General features: G+C 38.2%; 1 protein-coding gene across 35 annotated transcripts in view; it reads left to right on the top strand.

Annotated features, from left to right (window-relative positions):
* The first annotated feature begins 5817 nt into the window (after window positions 1-5817).
* Window positions 5818-17852, top strand: part of LOC127639438 (CUGBP Elav-like family member 5) — a 241953-nt gene continuing 229918 nt past the window's right edge. For all 35 annotated transcript variants that reach the window (XM_052121467.1, XM_052121457.1, XM_052121490.1 and 32 more), the window contains exon 1: window positions 5818-6175. In XM_052121467.1, coding sequence (XP_051977427.1) covers window positions 5818-6175 — 358 coding nt within the window. The remainder of the gene's footprint in view (window positions 6176-17852) is intronic.

Below are 17852 nucleotides of genomic sequence, written 5' to 3'. Positions count from 1 at the left end.
CTTCCTTATTGTTGAGCCCTGCTGTGATCAAAGTTACATTTCTGAGTCTCAAAGGCTTCATGTTAAAATGTAAAATGAAATGACCTGTATTTCAAAATTTCTAGGTTCTAAAGACTGATCAGCAATTCACATTAAAATATTTAACATGCCTCTATTCAAACTAAAACCATCCAGGCCATTCAACACAGAACGTATACGACCAAAGATATTATAGGCTGATAATGGCCATAGTCATACAATGTTTCTATGTGCATGGCTGCATATGTGTGAGCTCGAGGACATAGATGAACTTTCTTTTGCAGCTGTGTCTGATCTTTGTATATGCTAGCAGCAAAGTGTGTTAAGTGGCCCCTTCAGCTGTCTAAGGCTCTCCCTTGAGCCCCAGCCACTTACTGCAGACTAGGGAGGCAAAGCTTGACTGCCTCTCTACACCCACTGAGTACTTAACAACCAGCGGCTAAAAAACGCTTGCACGTTAAATTGTAATGCTACTTCTTTGGTCGTGCTAATTGTGCTGGTGCCATTGATTTCTTGTCACGCCCCCTCAGCCAGGCGAAATACTAATGGTGGTGGTCAATAAAACACATGAACTGGAAGTTCTCACTCTGCTCACGACAGTCAAACTCAGCCCTAAAAATAGCGGCCACATCACCAAATACCTACATAAACACACAGAGTGATCTAATGGACATGGCTTTATTTCAATTAGTCTTCATTTATTAGATTTTTTTGTCATGAAAATAAAAATAACAATTAGCCTATATTAGGCATTCATCTTGTTGCGTTAAATCTTAAGGTGTTTAAATTAATAATTTATTTGATTTGATATGATTTATTTGAAGGAATTAAAACAACAATTTCATGTCTATCCTTGTATTTTTCCTATGGTCAAGGTTGATAATGGTTTTAAGAAGTATTAGTAATAAGTAATGCAATTACTTTTCAGACAGAGTAATTATTACATTAATCTAACTACACTGTAGAAGATGTAATAATAGTTAATAAGTGTAAGAGTAACTTACCCAACCCCAATATGATTGTTAGTACACGATTCATTTTAAAGTCTAAATTAAACATCGTTCATATACATTTTACTTGTGAAACCAGAACAAATGTATGCCGGGACTTTGGGAATTGATTGGATCAACAATCAGTCTCATGATAACTCATAATAATTTGTACGAGATGGCAAAATCGTGAGACGTCGTACAACTGGGCTTGTACAAAAAGGTACTACTTATATTACTAAACAGACCAACCAATCAATAAACAGAGTATAAAATATATCCAATACAGGCAAATTTCAGATGGCCTCCTATCCAACATTTTAAGGAAGGAAACGTTAGTGAACAAATTTGATTGGTCATTCCATATTTAGTAATGCAATACAAATGGCTAATTCTTGTCAACAACAAACCCCTTGTTGTTCGAAACCCTGATGTTTTCTCTCCTCTGTGCTTGGGCGCATTAACGCACGGGCTTAAACGGACTGAAGCCCAGGGGCCTACAACTCCCTTGAGGCCAAGTGGGAGGAGCGCATATAAACGCTTTCAGTGGGAGACGCTAAAGGAACAACTTGAAGGGGGCCTCAGCAGACCAGCTAGCCCATGGGCCCAGAGGTACCTTAAAGCAGGGCTTAAAGCTCCCCTGACTCTGTGGTAACCCAAAAAATTATTTTCCTATTAAAATTCATTTAGGGTTTGGTTAAGGGGTTATATTTTATGTTTAGGTTTTGTTTTGGGTAATGGGTTAAACTTCAGGAGAAATCAATACAACATCCTTCTGTGTTTCATTTAATTTTCTCTATGGGAGTAAAAGGCATACCTTTCTGTAGAGAAACAATTATTTATTTATTTTTTGCCATCTTGTCATGGGACCAAGTTGGATTGGATAATAAAAAAAATGGGTGTTGCATACCAGAATGGATCCAGGTGATTGGAGGAGAGTGTTTGAAAAAGTAAAATTACCAGTTAATAAATGTTCTGGTTATTATATTTTGATAAAAGACCATGAAGACAAGTTTCACTGGTGGATCATGCACAATAGGACCATGAACATGCAGTAACATGTAAATAATCAATTTTGATTTAATGTTGATGTTCGTTAATGCCGGTTTGCTTTAATTGATAAGATTTGGTTACATTCCCACATTCAGTGTTTGGGATTGACAACCTTATTTACTCATGATTGTGACTTTAAAGTTGTTTTGTATAGATCCAACAAAAGACAAAAGCTTTACGGATAGGTTACTAAGGTCAGTTCCCATCTGTTTCCCATTTGTAATCTTAGTGACAGATAACTTAAGTGAATATACTAAAAACCATGGTAATAGTATAGTACTTTTTGTTACCTTTATGGTAGTGTTGCTCTATACTAAAAAGTACTGTGGAAGAACCATGGTACAGTGATGTTATCAGATTAAAATAGCTTAGGCTAGTATGTCGGCTATTTATGTCGGCTTTAATTCCAAGGTACTTTGATATAAGCTATACTATGGTATGGAATGAAAACGTCTCGATTACTGTCATAACCGCCATTCCATGATGGAGGGAACGAAACATTGTGTCGATGTTGTGACACTAGGGGTCTCTCTTGAGACCCTCGGTTACCTCTTATTTTTGAGAAAAGGCCAATGAGAATTGGCAAACAGAATTTGCATGCCCCTCCCCTGGACATATGGGTATAAAAGAAGGGAAGCGTGCATCTGTTCAGACAGGTTTTGAGCTGAGGAGCCCAGAGTAAGTTCAGAGTTGTGGCAAAAGGGACACAGCATCTCGTTCCCACCATCAGGGAACGGAGGTTACGGCAGCCTAACTAGCTGCCAGCCACAGCCTTTTCTCAGGGATATGGGGACGGTGAGAAAGCAAGCCTTGTCAGGGTCCCGCATCGACCAGATTCAACCACAGATGACGTTCCTGGACCACGAGGGTGGCCATCGCCTGTGCATGCGCCGTGACCTTGGTGACCCGGAGGTCGGTCGTCGAGCGCAGCTCCTGCAGCACAGTTCCGGCAGCACATCAGGATCAGGACTACCCAAGTTCATATCTCTTAGTGCCTTGTCATGGTGGACTTGCAGGAGGGCCATGGCGTGCAGGACGGAGGCGGCCTGTCCAGTGGCGCTGTACGCTTTGGTCGCCAGAGACGACGTCGACCTACAGGCCTTGGAGGGGAGTGACGGATCATTGTGGTTGTGCTGTGAGCGGTGCCCCATGCCCAGGAACCAATTGTATAGCAGCAAAGGCTGAGGGGAGGATGCCCGAAGGTGCCAGCCCGGTCCAGTCCTCAGCGTCGGAGTCCTCCATGACGCTCTCTGATAAAACAGCGAAACTCTCATCCAGCTCGGGGGGTCCAAAAGAGACATCAGATTGTAGTAAGGCGAACCGGTCTCATCTCAGACCCGGACAATTACAACATGAACCATCCACAAACAATCTGAAGCGGAGAAGTAATGACTGCATCCAGGAGTAACACAAGGACGGAAAGGCATCTTGAAAAAGACACATCTTTAAAAAGACATTCAATGTCCAAGTGCTTGCTCTTTTAGAGAAATATACTCTTTTAGAGAATAAAACTCTTTTAGATGGCTGTCAAAGTGCCCAGGGGCGTAGTCTGCACTGGGGTGCAGAGAAGAGAAAGTTCAGATTTGCACCTTATCTCCAACAGCATACGCTCTTGTAGAGGTGAGTGGAACAGCAGTGGATTTATTCAGCTCGCTGAAACACAGACGAACGCTTCCCTCCTTTTATACCCGTATGTCCGTTGGAGGGGCATGTAAATTCTGTTCGCCAATTCTCATCACATCACGGTAGCACCATGTTTTTTCTGTTTTTGTATAGTTCTTGTTTATTTAAACCCTAGCACTTTAACTTCTGTAAAAAAAAGTTGTAAAAAAATAAACAAGTGGATGCCCTTAAACGAATAATGTTGAAATGTTTATCTAACAGACTTCTGCCAAAACAGCTAGTGTTACTGTAGCGGGAGCCAGCTGGTATGTGATAGCTGTGCGGTACTTGTAAACCTCACTCCCCTGGCCTCAAGAGGTGCACTGGCGACTGACATAGAGGTTGTAGCCTTTAGCCTCCTTGTTAGCGTGCCCACCTCCCATGTTGGAGACCCCGGTTCAAATTCCATTTGGAGCGGGTGAGGCAGGATTGGTTACAGTGGTGCCGTGACCCATGACCCAGATTGGAGTGAGGTTAAGGGGGATGAGTGTAGCAGGAGTCAGATAGAATGTGCTAGCTGTTCTGTATGTGTAAACCTCACTCCATTGGCCTAAAGAGGCATGCTAAAAGCTGTAGTCTTTAGCATCCTCGTTAGCATGCCTGCCTCCCGTGCCAGAGACCACGGTTCAAATCCTGCTCTGAGCAGGTGGGGCAGCACCAATTATATTACTATAGAAATAGTAATTTTTTTCCATTTTGCCATTCTTGTTTGTATTCGAACTGTGTATGGATGGACTTATGCAGTTGTACTGATACTGAAAGAGCTTTTCTATCCAAAACTTTTCCTGCATTTGATATGTGTGTTTACATCTGAAAGATGTATTTTTTTAGGTTGTTTGCTCATCTGCAATACACCTGTAAAACATTTCCTCTCGGATGTCAATAAGACATACAGCTTTGTGAAGAATGTTTGTAAATCTGATCTTTTTAAGATGTCTAGCAGATATAAATTAGATTTATTTATTTAATTTATCCATCAACTCACAATAAGGCTACTTTAGTTTGATCTGCTGGAACCAGAAACATCTGTCATGATCTATAAATCTGCATTAAATTGAATGGCATCTATACTGATATTGTTCTATTTGTTTCGATGTCTCAACCATTGGGATTCCAGCCAGATCCAGCTCCGTTCCTGCTTGGTGTCAGACTCCACTGCTACATGTTGCTGAGTGATGACGACAAACTACAGCCAGTGCTAGCCAGACATCACTTCATTCTTTTGACTTCAGAGGATGAACTGATGCCTGCTCCAATTGTAAGACATCGGATACTTCAGATATATGCCACTGTCTGAACCTTGGACTTAGGATGGACCGCACCGAACCTCACCGAAATTGAGTTTTATAAACAAGGTTCTGAAGAAGCAAGGTAATTTAATCTGACCAATCACATTGCTGGAGTAAGCATATATAAACAGCCGCTTACCTCCACATGGCATCGAGTCTTCTGGCATTTCTCCACTTCCCCTTTCTCCTCCTTTCCATTTACTAACCTAAGTCTGGGGTGTATTTGTGCACAGAGCCTAAAGCCCTTTGCCTGGCACAGCGAGCCACAAATGTCAACACCAGGGGTGGGGAAATTTTTTTCCATTATGGCCGATTTGAGTATTTACGTTTTTTTGAGTATTTTATTGATACTGATATTTTTAAGACGTTTAGCAGATGCATTCCAGATAGAAAGATCTCAAACAGACATCTGTACATTTTGGAGACGTACATGTGGAATCTTGGTTGTCTTTTCGTCTGTGTTTTAATTCTAATAATTTATTTAGTTGTGTTCTTGTTGGTAGGTAAAGTATTTCTATGTGAAAATACACGTTTTTTCTGTGGGCATGCTTGCACTTGATGGCCACTGCCACTGGGTGTCGTTCAGGAGCAACAAATCATGCGTTCCCTATTTCTAAGTCACCCCCACCCCTTTTAACATCCACTCTTGTGTGTGTGTGTGCGTGTGTGTGTGTGTGTGCGTACTTGTGTGTGTCGCCTAGAAAGTACGTCTGTGTTTCCAGCTGACTGCTGGCTCTCTCTCAGTGTGTGTATGTGTATGTGTGTGTTGCCATTATTATTATTATCCAGTCTACTCCCAGCTCAGAATGGCCAGATTCACTCAGACTGAGACAAGAAGGGAGCAGCACCCACAGCCGCCCCATCCCGCTTACTCCAGCCTGCTTTTCACTGGACCCGGGGCAGCACCGACCCAACATCCACTCCTCCTTGTCCCGCACCAGCACCAGTACGCTCAGATCCCATTCCCAAAACCCATGAACGGGTCAGAATCCATCTCCATTCATCCGGAGAACGGCACCATGAAAGACCAAGATGCCATAAAACTCTTTATCGGGCAAATACCGCGGAACCTTGAGGAAAAAGACCTGAAACCCTTATTTGAACAGTTTGGGAAAATCCACGAATTGACGGTATTGAAGGACCGATACACCGGCATGCACAAAGGTAAACGCGAGAACCGAATCTAGCGATTCCTCAATAAGAGCGATTTTTGTTGTTGTTGCTTTAAACACAATATATATATTTTTTTCTTCATTTTTTTTCAGTGACATGAATTGCTTGTTAGTTTACTATTATTATTATTATTATTATTATTATTATTATTATTTCTACACACAATGTATTCATTCACGCATGCTTTAATTTACGTAATATTTATCACAAATAATACATGGCATTTTTGCGGTTCATCCTTTTAAAACCTTATCAGACTGCTGAAAGTGGAATGTTAGGCCCCTTTAGCCACTATTACTTACAACATTAAAATAACCAAGCCTCTCAGTCTGAAATTCATGCATTTGGTACTGTTGCTTTTAAAGGATTTTCTATGCATTTCCCCTCATAAATAACACACAATGACATTTTTGCTTTTTCTATGGCAGCTTAATGTTGATAGTTTTCAATAACTGGTGCAAAGTGGCTTACAAGAAAATACATAGTTAAAAAGTATTTCTTTGGCATCATCCATATCATAATCAATGGAGAAATACACCGCCACCCGATCGTATTCTGTTTCCATAAACAGCCTGGGCTTGCAAAAGAACAGGCAATACATTGCAAATCGGCGATGGTGTTAGTAGGAAATCATATTAACTCTTAAAGCATGTTCATTTGTGCGTCATAAGTGAACTACTACGACAGGTGCGTTCTACATTGTGTCGTGACGTTCTTCTTGCAAACGGACACTAAAGACGTCATCAATATCACTCAAACAAAAAGACACTAACTAAAATTAAACCTCTAATTTGGTGTAATCTGTCGTTGTGGGCTACTCTCTTTTTTGTCATTCTCTTTAAGCAATGTTTCAGAAACAGAATATTCACATTTATCTTCGTTAGTGTCAGCTATCTATTAAGCTTCATATCAGTGCCGTGTTTTTAATTATGATAATAAGGCTCTATTTGCTCAATCGTTCATCCTCGTTACTCCCTGAATAGGTCCGCTTCCGCTGGGGTTTAACTGTGTTGAACATGTCAAAGAAATGAGAATGTATACATTGATTTCATGGGCTAGAGTTGTGTGTATTTTTTTATTTATTTATTTATTTATTTTTTTTGTGAATTGAGTGAAATATTTATTTTATTCTTAATTTCAGTCCTATATGACCAAGATAAATCTAAGTAAATTTAAGTGTATGTCACGTACCGTTTTAGAGGGAATGTAGGAAAGAGTTGAGGTTGTTAAGCGCGCCAATTCTGAGGAGACGTTTATGCGCGAGCCCTTCTGTCTGGAAATCCTCTTCTCGGGGATCACCGGCATTATTGTGTCATGTAAATGATCAAATTGTTTGATGTATTAACTTGTATAAGTAATACAAGACAGAAAGAACAAGGGAACATCCAATCTGAGTGTTCCTCTTGGGCATTGATGAATGTCAAGCCTATGTTGAAATACCTTATGTAGCGAGTGTTCTGAGTAATCCCATCAATTAAACGTTTAAAGTATCGAAGTCTACATCCAAGGACTTAGTAGTAGCTATGCCATGATGAATCTGTTGTCAGTCTATATGGTTTTAATTATATTAACCAAATGGGAATTCATTATCTTGTACATCTCTTCAGTGAAGTACAGGTTAAAATACATTTACATTTATGCATTTGGCATTTTATCTGAAGCGACATGCAGTGCATTGAAGCCATAGGCTACATTTTTTATCAGTACATGTGTTCCATGGGAATCAAACCTATTACAATTGTATTGCTAGGACTATGCTACCAGTTGAGCGAGGTAGGAATGAAAAAAAAATAAAAATAAATGATATTTCTACATTATAATTAAACCTACTGCCAATGGCAGATTACAACATAACAGGCCCCAATAGGCCTTAATGTACCTTAAACTACCTGATTAATAAACCCATGAGGTAGCTGTCATTGTGTCAGGTACTGCATATGGGTTGTAAAGGACCATATAGAGACTATATTCCTCAGGGTGAAAGTGTCGTTTTTCCATTTTATGTATTATTCTATAAGGGCATGTGTGGAACATTCAGCAGATGTTTACATATCTTTTCATGGAGCTTAAATAGTTAATGCAATCATGCGAGTAGTCACAAAATGGACTGCATTGGTAATGTACATTCCAAGTTGGTGTACATGTTTCACTCAAATATGGCTGAGGATGCTAATGTCATTTTTAATCCAGTTTCCCCCAAATGAGGAAAGACCCAGACATTTTAAGGAGTGTAACAGATGCAGGAAAAGGAAAATTAATGTTTGTCTCACAGCCAGTACCCATTGTGCATTCCACTTGTGTCATCTATTTGCATATGAACACATTCACAGAAGAAAATCCTTTTGGAGTGGTTTAGTACAGCAGTGCAAACGAGACTGTAAAGTCGTTTGTTTTTCATTAATTTTTGTTTTAAGGAGCTCTACACACTAAAGGGATCACATGTATGGGACACAGGTTTCCAAGGGTGGGGAAAATGTTCTGGAGATAAGTCAGCCTGTTAATCCACACAGGAAAGAACAGCATTAGTTTGCTAAGCGCAGTAATAAAGCATGACCATAATGACGGAGGAGGATTAGCAACTGTAGTTATTGTCTGAAGTTTCGGTTCCTCGGATCAGTTGGTTTGTCCCTCTACAGTGGCTGCTTCTTTGCAATTAAAGCTTGCTGGAGTCATTTTACCCTGCAGTGTTCATGAAGAACTATTATGAGATCTGTTTCATGGGCCTAACAATTGCCGTCTCTTGATTTTGTATTAACAGGTGAGCTTATCCCTTCAGGCTTTTCACCTGTGATTGTTTGAGCTCAGCATTTTATTAGTTTTTATATTGTATATGAAGGAGTTCTTGAGTGGTATTAGAAACAAGTGCATGTTTTACACCTACAGATTGTAAATGCTGAAGCCTTCAAAGTTAAGACACATGCTATGCTGTATTCGTAATCTTATTTGAGCATGTAAGGTCGATCTCCGGCCCTGGTTGAATTAATAGACTGTTGTCGTATTGCTTTGAAAGCATCTTATGTACATTTTCACTCTGCAGGTGAAGATGTCCAAGGATAAGCTTGTATTTACCTTAACTGACAATACGAAAGACCTACAAGGACCTTTAGAACTAAGCTGGAATCAGAATATCTGACTGTCTGAACTTCATGCAGACTCATGCACATCTGCTTCTGTGGAGTGTCAATACGTTAATATTGTCTAGGGGACCATTGTGCTAATGCATTTATGAGTGAATTAGACATAAGATTAAAATCGTAGAAATAAGCATATAAAAAATGTAATTTCTGTCCTTTCTCATGTGAACCGATTTAACAGTAGGGGGCCATAAGAAAGCTGAAAGCTTGGCTGGAAAAAGCTTCAGTGCTTATAGTATGCATATAGAGGTAGCCTAGGAAAGTGTTTTGGAAATAGTTTTAAGTTATTTCCAATATTGTCAAGAGCTGGTGTTAAAATGAGATTATTCTGATGCCTTAGAGCAATATGCTAAATTAAGTTAGACAAAGACCAAACCCATTTGTCTGTTTTTCAAGCACCCTTGTTAGGTACATAGTAACATAACAATTTCTGTGGAATATATAGATGCTTTTAACATTTGTATTAAAAAACAAATCCATATAGAGTGTAAGTATAAGTCATATATTTAAAGTCAGCATGATATCAAAATTCACCCTATTTATTTTCTTAATGGAAGTTTAGTTTTTTTTTTGTGGATGATTAATCTGTGCACATATATATGTATATATAATTAATTTTTCTATATATTTTTTGTCCTCATAATATTCAATCAAAATGTCATAACTGGCTCTTGGATATGACTGATTTATGTGAGAACGCTCAGCAGTTAAACTAGTTTAGTTTTTACCCACCCCTTTAACTGCCCATAATGTACGCAAAACTGGCATTGAAGCCGCAAATGCAGATATGGTGAAGAGGTGTATTATCATCTGTTTTCCTTTTAAAATCCTGCTCTATACCCCAAACTTGGTTACGGGACTGCTATTTCTACATTTAGAAGAAGGAGGAATAACAGCAAATTCATGGTTTTGTTTGAGGCATTTCACGCCTGAATGTTTCCAGAGGTGATAGCTTCTGAATGAAACATGAGTCGGATGTGGTGAAAGTGGCTGGAGTTTATTCATATTTTTTATGTAGGCATCTTGGGGTGTACAGCATGAGAAAGTGTTCTTTATTCTTTATTTTTAGTGTATTGTGATTCGAAGCATGGAAATATTGTGATTTATTTGCTTGCTCCTCATTCATCTGCATTGTATTGCTCAAGGTACCACCAGCCTCATTGTAAGCAAAGACAGCAATGTGCTGTACTCGTTTATGGGCTGGTTATGTATTAATGTTTCAGATCATCATTCGGTTCTCAAGTCAGTGGAAAAGTTGGAAAAGCCTATTGGAAAGGGACAAGCCGTTCAACATGTCCCACCCACACTTCCTGTTTCAATAGGAAATGCATCAAAACCAAAAATAGAAATACTCTTGTCTAGGCAAAAATAAGTTTGGTCAGAAAACTGATAGTCCCGCCCCAAACTCTCACCATTGGTTGAGCCAGTATTGCTGTGTCGGGCTAGTTGGTATACTCAAATAAACAGAGTACAGTTTAGAGACATTGCCGTAGATTGTCAAAGACAATACTCAATTTTAATCCAAAATCCAAAATAAAGAAAATGAAATTATATTTAGCATTAAAAAAGAAGGCTAAATTAAGAACCATTAAGAATTTTTGCAATGTGACACGTCAAGGAATAATTCTGGATTATGGATTACTTTTATGATGACTTTTATCATTTTTGGAGCTTCAGAATTTTGGTACCAATTCACTTGTATTTTATGAACCAAAAGAGCTGAGAAATTACTCTAAAATGTTCATTTGCGTTCTGCTGAAGAAAGAAAGTTATACACATCTGGAATGGCATAAGGGTGAGCAAATGATGAGAGAAACTGAATTTTTGGGTGAACTATTCTTTTAAGCACATTTTACCACCCAATTGTCTTTACTGAAACATATTCATGTATTGTATTCTCATTACCGTATCACAGTGATTTTTAAAAATGTATTACAGCATGATGATGTACAATGATTTATTTTAAATTACATTGTGAAAATAGCAAGAATAAAAGGCAGTACTGAGACAGTACTACTGTGATAGATTTGAAGTTTTTATTATTATTATTTAAACAGACAGAAGTTATTCGCTCTTTCAAGCGGCTTCTTTATAACTTGAAAAAGGTCTGACAGTCAGAACACCCAAACATCTGTAAATACTCTAAAACGCAACAAGGCTCCTCCATAAAAAATGCATTGCTTCAGCCACTCTCCTGGCAGGACTGTAGGTCTGAATGTCAGGATGAGATCTTCGCTTCTTTACCAGCACACTTTGCATTGAAGTTCCTGTCTTTTCATGTGAACTGGCCACCTACCTCCCCTTTACCTGCCTTTAGATGTACTTTCATCTGTTTGGAGAAGGTTATTTCTCTTTTTAGATGGAAAGTGTGTTTTTTTATGGCTATTACATTCATCAGCAGATGGCACTTACAGTAGAGTATTGTAGACATCCCTATGAGGAAAGAGGTTCAGTGACCCTCTGTAACGTCCGTTTTTTATGTGGTCTGATCATAAAACACAAAAGGAAAATTATTGATGCGCTGTTCTAAGATGCTGTAAAACTCTCCCTAGTGACTGTCTTTTTATGGAGGATAATAAGCTGGTCTTCAAACGTGTCATAATGTTAGGGATATCTGGTAATAATAGAAAGCCCTTCAATTTCACTGTGCAGTATGCTGGTTGCCAGATTGCTGTGTTTAAAAAAAAACATTACATTAATCTCACTGCTGCCTAAATAAGTGATTAACACAATATCATTAATGTTACTGTTTGGCTAAAATGTTTTGAGTGTGACATGAAAGTGTAGCATCTTCATTATGATGTCACTGTTTTAAAGGTGACGTAATTTTTACTATCCTATTTTAATAGGCAGAGGCGACTATAAATAAGCCATTCGCAGGTTAATTTCCCCGAAAAGTGTAAATACTATAAAAATATTGCTCTGTTTGATTGAACTAATCATTCCTGGCAACAGTAGCTCAACCAACGGCATGATCTTTTGCCGACCAATGAAAGATGGAGTTGAGTTCACGAACTCTGTTTAAAAACATTCTTTATTTTTATAGTACTATCTGGTTATACTAATGGCACAAAAATAGCGTGTTCGCCTTGAAATTGCTAGATTTTTCTGAACAGTTTAAACTGTTACAGTTTAAATTTTATGGTCAGTTCCCAGTGATAAAGCGTATTGTTTACTTTTACAAGGTAAATTCTAATTCTGTTGTTTTTTTTCACTTTGTGAAGGAAAAAAATAAAGAATGAGTAATAAAGGCAAGATGAGAGAAAATGAGATGTAAGATCTAGAGGAATGACTGTTCCTGATTTTTCAAGCTTCATCAACTAACAACTAGGGCTGTCGATTTAATGCGTTAATTTAGTGTGACTAATTATATTAAAAATAATGTGTTAAAAAATGTATGCAATTAATCATGCCCCCTGACGCGTAAGCGAATTCCAAAATAAAAGTATGGATTTAATTAAAAATAGCGCAAGAACATGTTCTTATAATATCTGTCACAGTAATAAAATGTATTTCAAACTGAATTTCATTTAATATTATATATGTATTATAGGCCCTTCATATCATATGTATAAATATTTGAATTATTATGCATTTTTCAATATGAATTATCTTTATTTGGGGGCCTTTCTCAGCAAATAATGATTGTGATTTATTGCGATTAATTTGATTAATTAAATGGGATGTTCTGTAATTAATCTGATTAAAAAATGTTATCGATTGACAGCCCTACTAACAACATGATCACACGGGAAGTCGGCATGTTGTTTCTGAGAGCAGAATTGGCCACATTATGCCAACTCACAAACAAGTGCCATCTCACATCAGACATGTTTGACAGGAAGCGCTTTGCATTAGCAGCGGTGGAGACCCGAAGTACAGATCCCGTGTTGAAACCAGGAAGTAACCACATTCGCATAATGAGCGACGAGCGCAATTTGGTGGTTGCATTTTTTCCCTCTAACATTTAAAAATTTACTCCACTGATGGTTAGTTTTAGGTTTGGGGTCTGAGTTGGGGTACAGTTTGTAATTTATGCATTACTCTTCACTGTTTACATCCTGTACAGCTAACAATAGAACTCGCTTCTCAACTCGCTTTTGGCACCCCTCTGTGGACATTACAACTGGAAAATGGAGTTCACACATGCACAAATGCCCAACGCTTAACGCTTTGGCCACTGGGGGCACTACGTCGCATTTCGGTAAGCACAGACCGATTTTAGCTAAAGAAAAGTCAACCTACAGTACTGTTTCTGATTTCACTATGAGATCAGTCTGCATATGAAGATTCATTGGAGAGAGGGAAATAAATGAACACTCAGCATGGTTGACTAATGAACAGTGAAAGATAGATAGATAGGTTGCAGTTGATGAGAATGGCTTGGAAATATGTAAATGCCTCATTGGAATTTGTGCAGAAAAGCCTTTATTTCCACTTCCTTTGATCTAAGGAAGGAGGGCATAGCCATCATGCCAGTCAGAGAGCGGTGACAAATGCCATGCACACACACACACACACACACACACACACACACACACACACACACACACACACACACACACACACACACACACACACACACACACACACACACACACACACACACACACAGTTGAAGTGGACAAGGGAAAATGACAGTATAGCAGAGGGCTAAGCATAATAGATTAACAGACTGAGAGAGATGGAGTGACTGTCAGCACCACTGAAAACAAATGGGGCCTTTAATCCAGAGGCACCGACAGAGTGACGGGCCTTTCTGACAGGATGGGAGAGGCAGATCCACCCCTGCAAACAAGGAGAGGGTGGAAACAAAAGGATTTAATATGACGGGGGAGGTGTGGAGGGGCAAATGTGTGTGACACCATCACCAATATAAAGCGTAAGACAGGACGAGACTGTACTAAAACAGAATGATCATTAGCACTCGTAGGTATTTGGATGAAAACTGTGTTTCTAGTTAGGACTGTGGATAAAATCACACTTTGATATCAATATATTACAGTTCTTTTTCTGGTGAGCTTTCATCTACACTTGCATTTTATCATGCAATTAATGAAGACACAGGCTATCTGAAGGCTAGGGTATACAAATTTTTCTTATGTGCCTTTACGTTTTGTGAACAGTTTGGCGTTCCAGCCTTTCAGAATAACTGCGAGTCTATACAGACACAATCAATGGATATACGCACACAGTTACGTACATAAATGAAAGACTAAAAAACTGGGCTGCACACATACAGTCCTGTCCTTTCTGTGTTGATATATCATTTTAGTGGCACGCAGGAAACCAAAGTACTTTAGTCTCAAGTAAGTACAAACTCCTTAATTTGCACATTTCTCCAGCAGAGCAGAGAGGTGCTACGCTGGACAAATAAAAAAAAAGTTTCAGAGTTAATAAATGCATTTTAGAAGCTATGTATATGTTAATATTGTACGAATTGGTGTCTATCCAATCATAAATAAATAAGTACACTTTTGCATGTGAATACCTACAAATGCTAATGAGAAGAGGTAGGCATTACTGCCAGCAGCTGTTATCAGAAGTGGAACTTACTACAATGCTTCTATATCCAATCATTTCTGACTCAGCCCTCTGTAACATCACGTGCACTCTCTCTTCAAGGAACCGTAAATGTATTATTCATGTAGTAGAAGAATTTAACCAGACCTCCTTATCACAGAGCATATTAGAAATATAATATCCCTTTTACAGACTAAAACATTACAGAGTAACATTTCTATTCTTATTTTAGGATTCAGAAGAAGTGCTATGAAATGAGCATCTCTTGAAAGGTGATCTGGGAGAGGACGTTATTAGTGAGTTTGTGGGACCTGTCGGGGATGTTTGGAGAGGACTGTTGCTCAGCAGGGCTATTAATAGAAATCTGTGGTATTTCTGAAAATAGGTTAAGCTGCCACTGTTGGCATCACTGCTCACCTGCCATCCACCCTCTAAAGACAGAAAGAGAGAGGGAGAGAGTTAGGGGGAAACAGATGTAGCCTACTGAGGATGCTTCTCCTTGAAGTAGGCAGTGCAAAATCGGTCTGGTGTTATCTGGCGAAGGACCAGCAACACTGCGAAAGACACATTCAATGTCAGTTTCATAGCATTAGTGGTCACTATGAACTGTCATTGTTTGGAAAAGACCTGGTTTAAAAACTGCATTTGTGTTGAAATGGAAGCTCAAACTACAATATTTGTGGCATAATAATGATTACCACAAAAAATGATTTTGACTGTTCTTTCTTAAGAACAAAAAGCTATAATCGAGGATACAGTGAGGCACTTACAATGGAAATGAATGTGGCCAACTATTGGAAGGTTTAAATTTAGAAATGTGAAGCTTATAATAAAAACATTTACATGAATTCTTCTGTTGAAACGTGCATTATTTAAACTGTAAATTTGTTTAAATGATCATTTTTACGGTTGTTCTAGAGTTGTATGTTTTATGATGTTACGTCGCCTTGGGAACGAGGTTGTAAAAATGGATATAAATGTACACAGCAAATTTTATCAAATTAAAATCATGTTAAAAGGCATATTGTTTACGTCTTGTTGTTTGTAATGTTTACTGATTGTCTCCATTCACTTCCATTATAAGTGCCTCACTCTAACCAAGTTTTTAGCTTTTTTTATAGAAAAGGAGGATACGTTTTTGCGGTAATGCCACAAATGGTGCAGACTGAGATTATCTTGGTATTGAACATGGAATATTCCTTTATATAATGACAGAACTTTCATTTTTGTTTGAACTATTCCTTTAAAAGTTTACATTTATATAACAACAACTCCTGATCTACAGCCATGTTGTTTACAATGACAAACAACCTTTGAAATATGTATTAGGAAGTCACTACATTGTGGTTTATTTAGTATACATAAAAGGCCTTCTCGTATCCATGGTTACGGCTATCCAAAAGTGCACACTATTTGTACAGTTGCCGTGGTGTCAGTAGGAATCTTTTTTGTGTGTTTAAAAATTTCTCCAAAGCCTGTTGCAGATAATCATACATAAAATGTTGCTCAAGCACACTAGAGGATTTATAAAGATTTGAAAGGGTTTGCATTTGAGAAGCTGCCCATATGCTGATGTTGTACTTGTCAGTGTTTTAAAATATTTTGAAGAATTATGTTTTAGGAGCCATCCTTATTCTTTAGTTAGTGCATTAGGTAGTATGCATATTATATCTTACTCATATCTACAGTTGCAATAATCCAAAAATGTACACTATTTATAAAGTTGCTGTAGCAGCAAAGGAAATCTATTTTGTGTGAGTCAAATTCTTACAAAGCATTTTCAGTGGGATCAAACTCAACTGCTATAAATCTTCGATATGCAGTCCAATCCTTTGAGGATGGTTTGAACTCTATTCAGAAATATCACACAAATTAATGCAATAGTCACGTTGGAACGAATGCTGAAATCATAAATTCCAAAATATTTGTTGGATGTTATTTCTGCAGCTTTAGTTCCTTATTCAGTGCATATATAGCATGTCATGTGCATATAGCGTTGCTTTGATATATGGAGGTTGGGCACATTTAAAGGTGGTTGCCTTAATTAAGGTTTACAGGTTATGCTAGTGCACCTCTTATATTACAAGACTCATTACAAAGTAATTAGGCAAGGGCAGGGACAATATTGTTGTCTGGACAGTGACTGAGAGAGTGCTCTTAAGAAAATCAACCCTACATGCTTTCTTTTGTGAGGCGATCAACTCATTAGACAGGACAAACGCAAAATGGGCATGTAATTCCAGTGACCAGTATACATGTTGAATAGTCTAATTGGTTCTTAACTGGTGGATAATATAAATTACACATTATTATATACATATTATATATAATTGTAATTAGAACAATTAAAATGTTACATGTTGTCTTGTGTTTAGGATAGCAAAATAAGCAAGGCTTATCAACTTTGGGGAAAAAAAAGAGAAAAAAACGCATCCCATATATTTCGTTTTTGACCACCAAGGCCATGCATCCAATATTTTGGTGCAAATTAATCTGCTGCTTGTTTAAAACTAACCAAAAACTTCTTGCTAGTGCATTTCTATTTTCTTTAACGGCATGGGTAATATAAAACTATTACTTTTTTTCATGATGTTGCATCCACTTCCACATAGAGTGGTGGTTGCGTAGTGGGCTAACGCACATAACTGTAATCAGAAGGTCACTGGTTCAATCCCCACGACCACCACCATTGTGTCCTTGAGCAAGGCACTTAACTCCAGGTTGCTCTGGGGGGGATTGTCCCTGTAATAAGAGCACTGTAAGTCGCTTTGGATAAAAGCGTCTGCCAAATGCATAAAAACTATCACACAGGAAATTGACATGATGCTTCGGGAATGTTCATGTACCCTGAAATCGACCCAATTTTGCAATTCAGCGGTAATGTTTTCGCTCCAAAAGAAAATGTTAACTCCACTGATGATTAGGCTTAGGGGTGGGGTTTGGGTTAGGTGCTAGAGATAATAAAATATGCATTTCTGTTTATTGAATTACATTATTCAGAAGTAAAATAA

Source organism: Xyrauchen texanus, chromosome 48 (genome assembly GCF_025860055.1).
Source record: "Xyrauchen texanus isolate HMW12.3.18 chromosome 48, RBS_HiC_50CHRs, whole genome shotgun sequence".
NCBI classification, from domain to species: Eukaryota; Metazoa; Chordata; class Actinopteri; order Cypriniformes; family Catostomidae; genus Xyrauchen; species Xyrauchen texanus.
The sequence above is the reverse complement of the archived record's forward strand: the minus strand, read 5'-3'. Positions and strand labels throughout refer to the sequence as shown.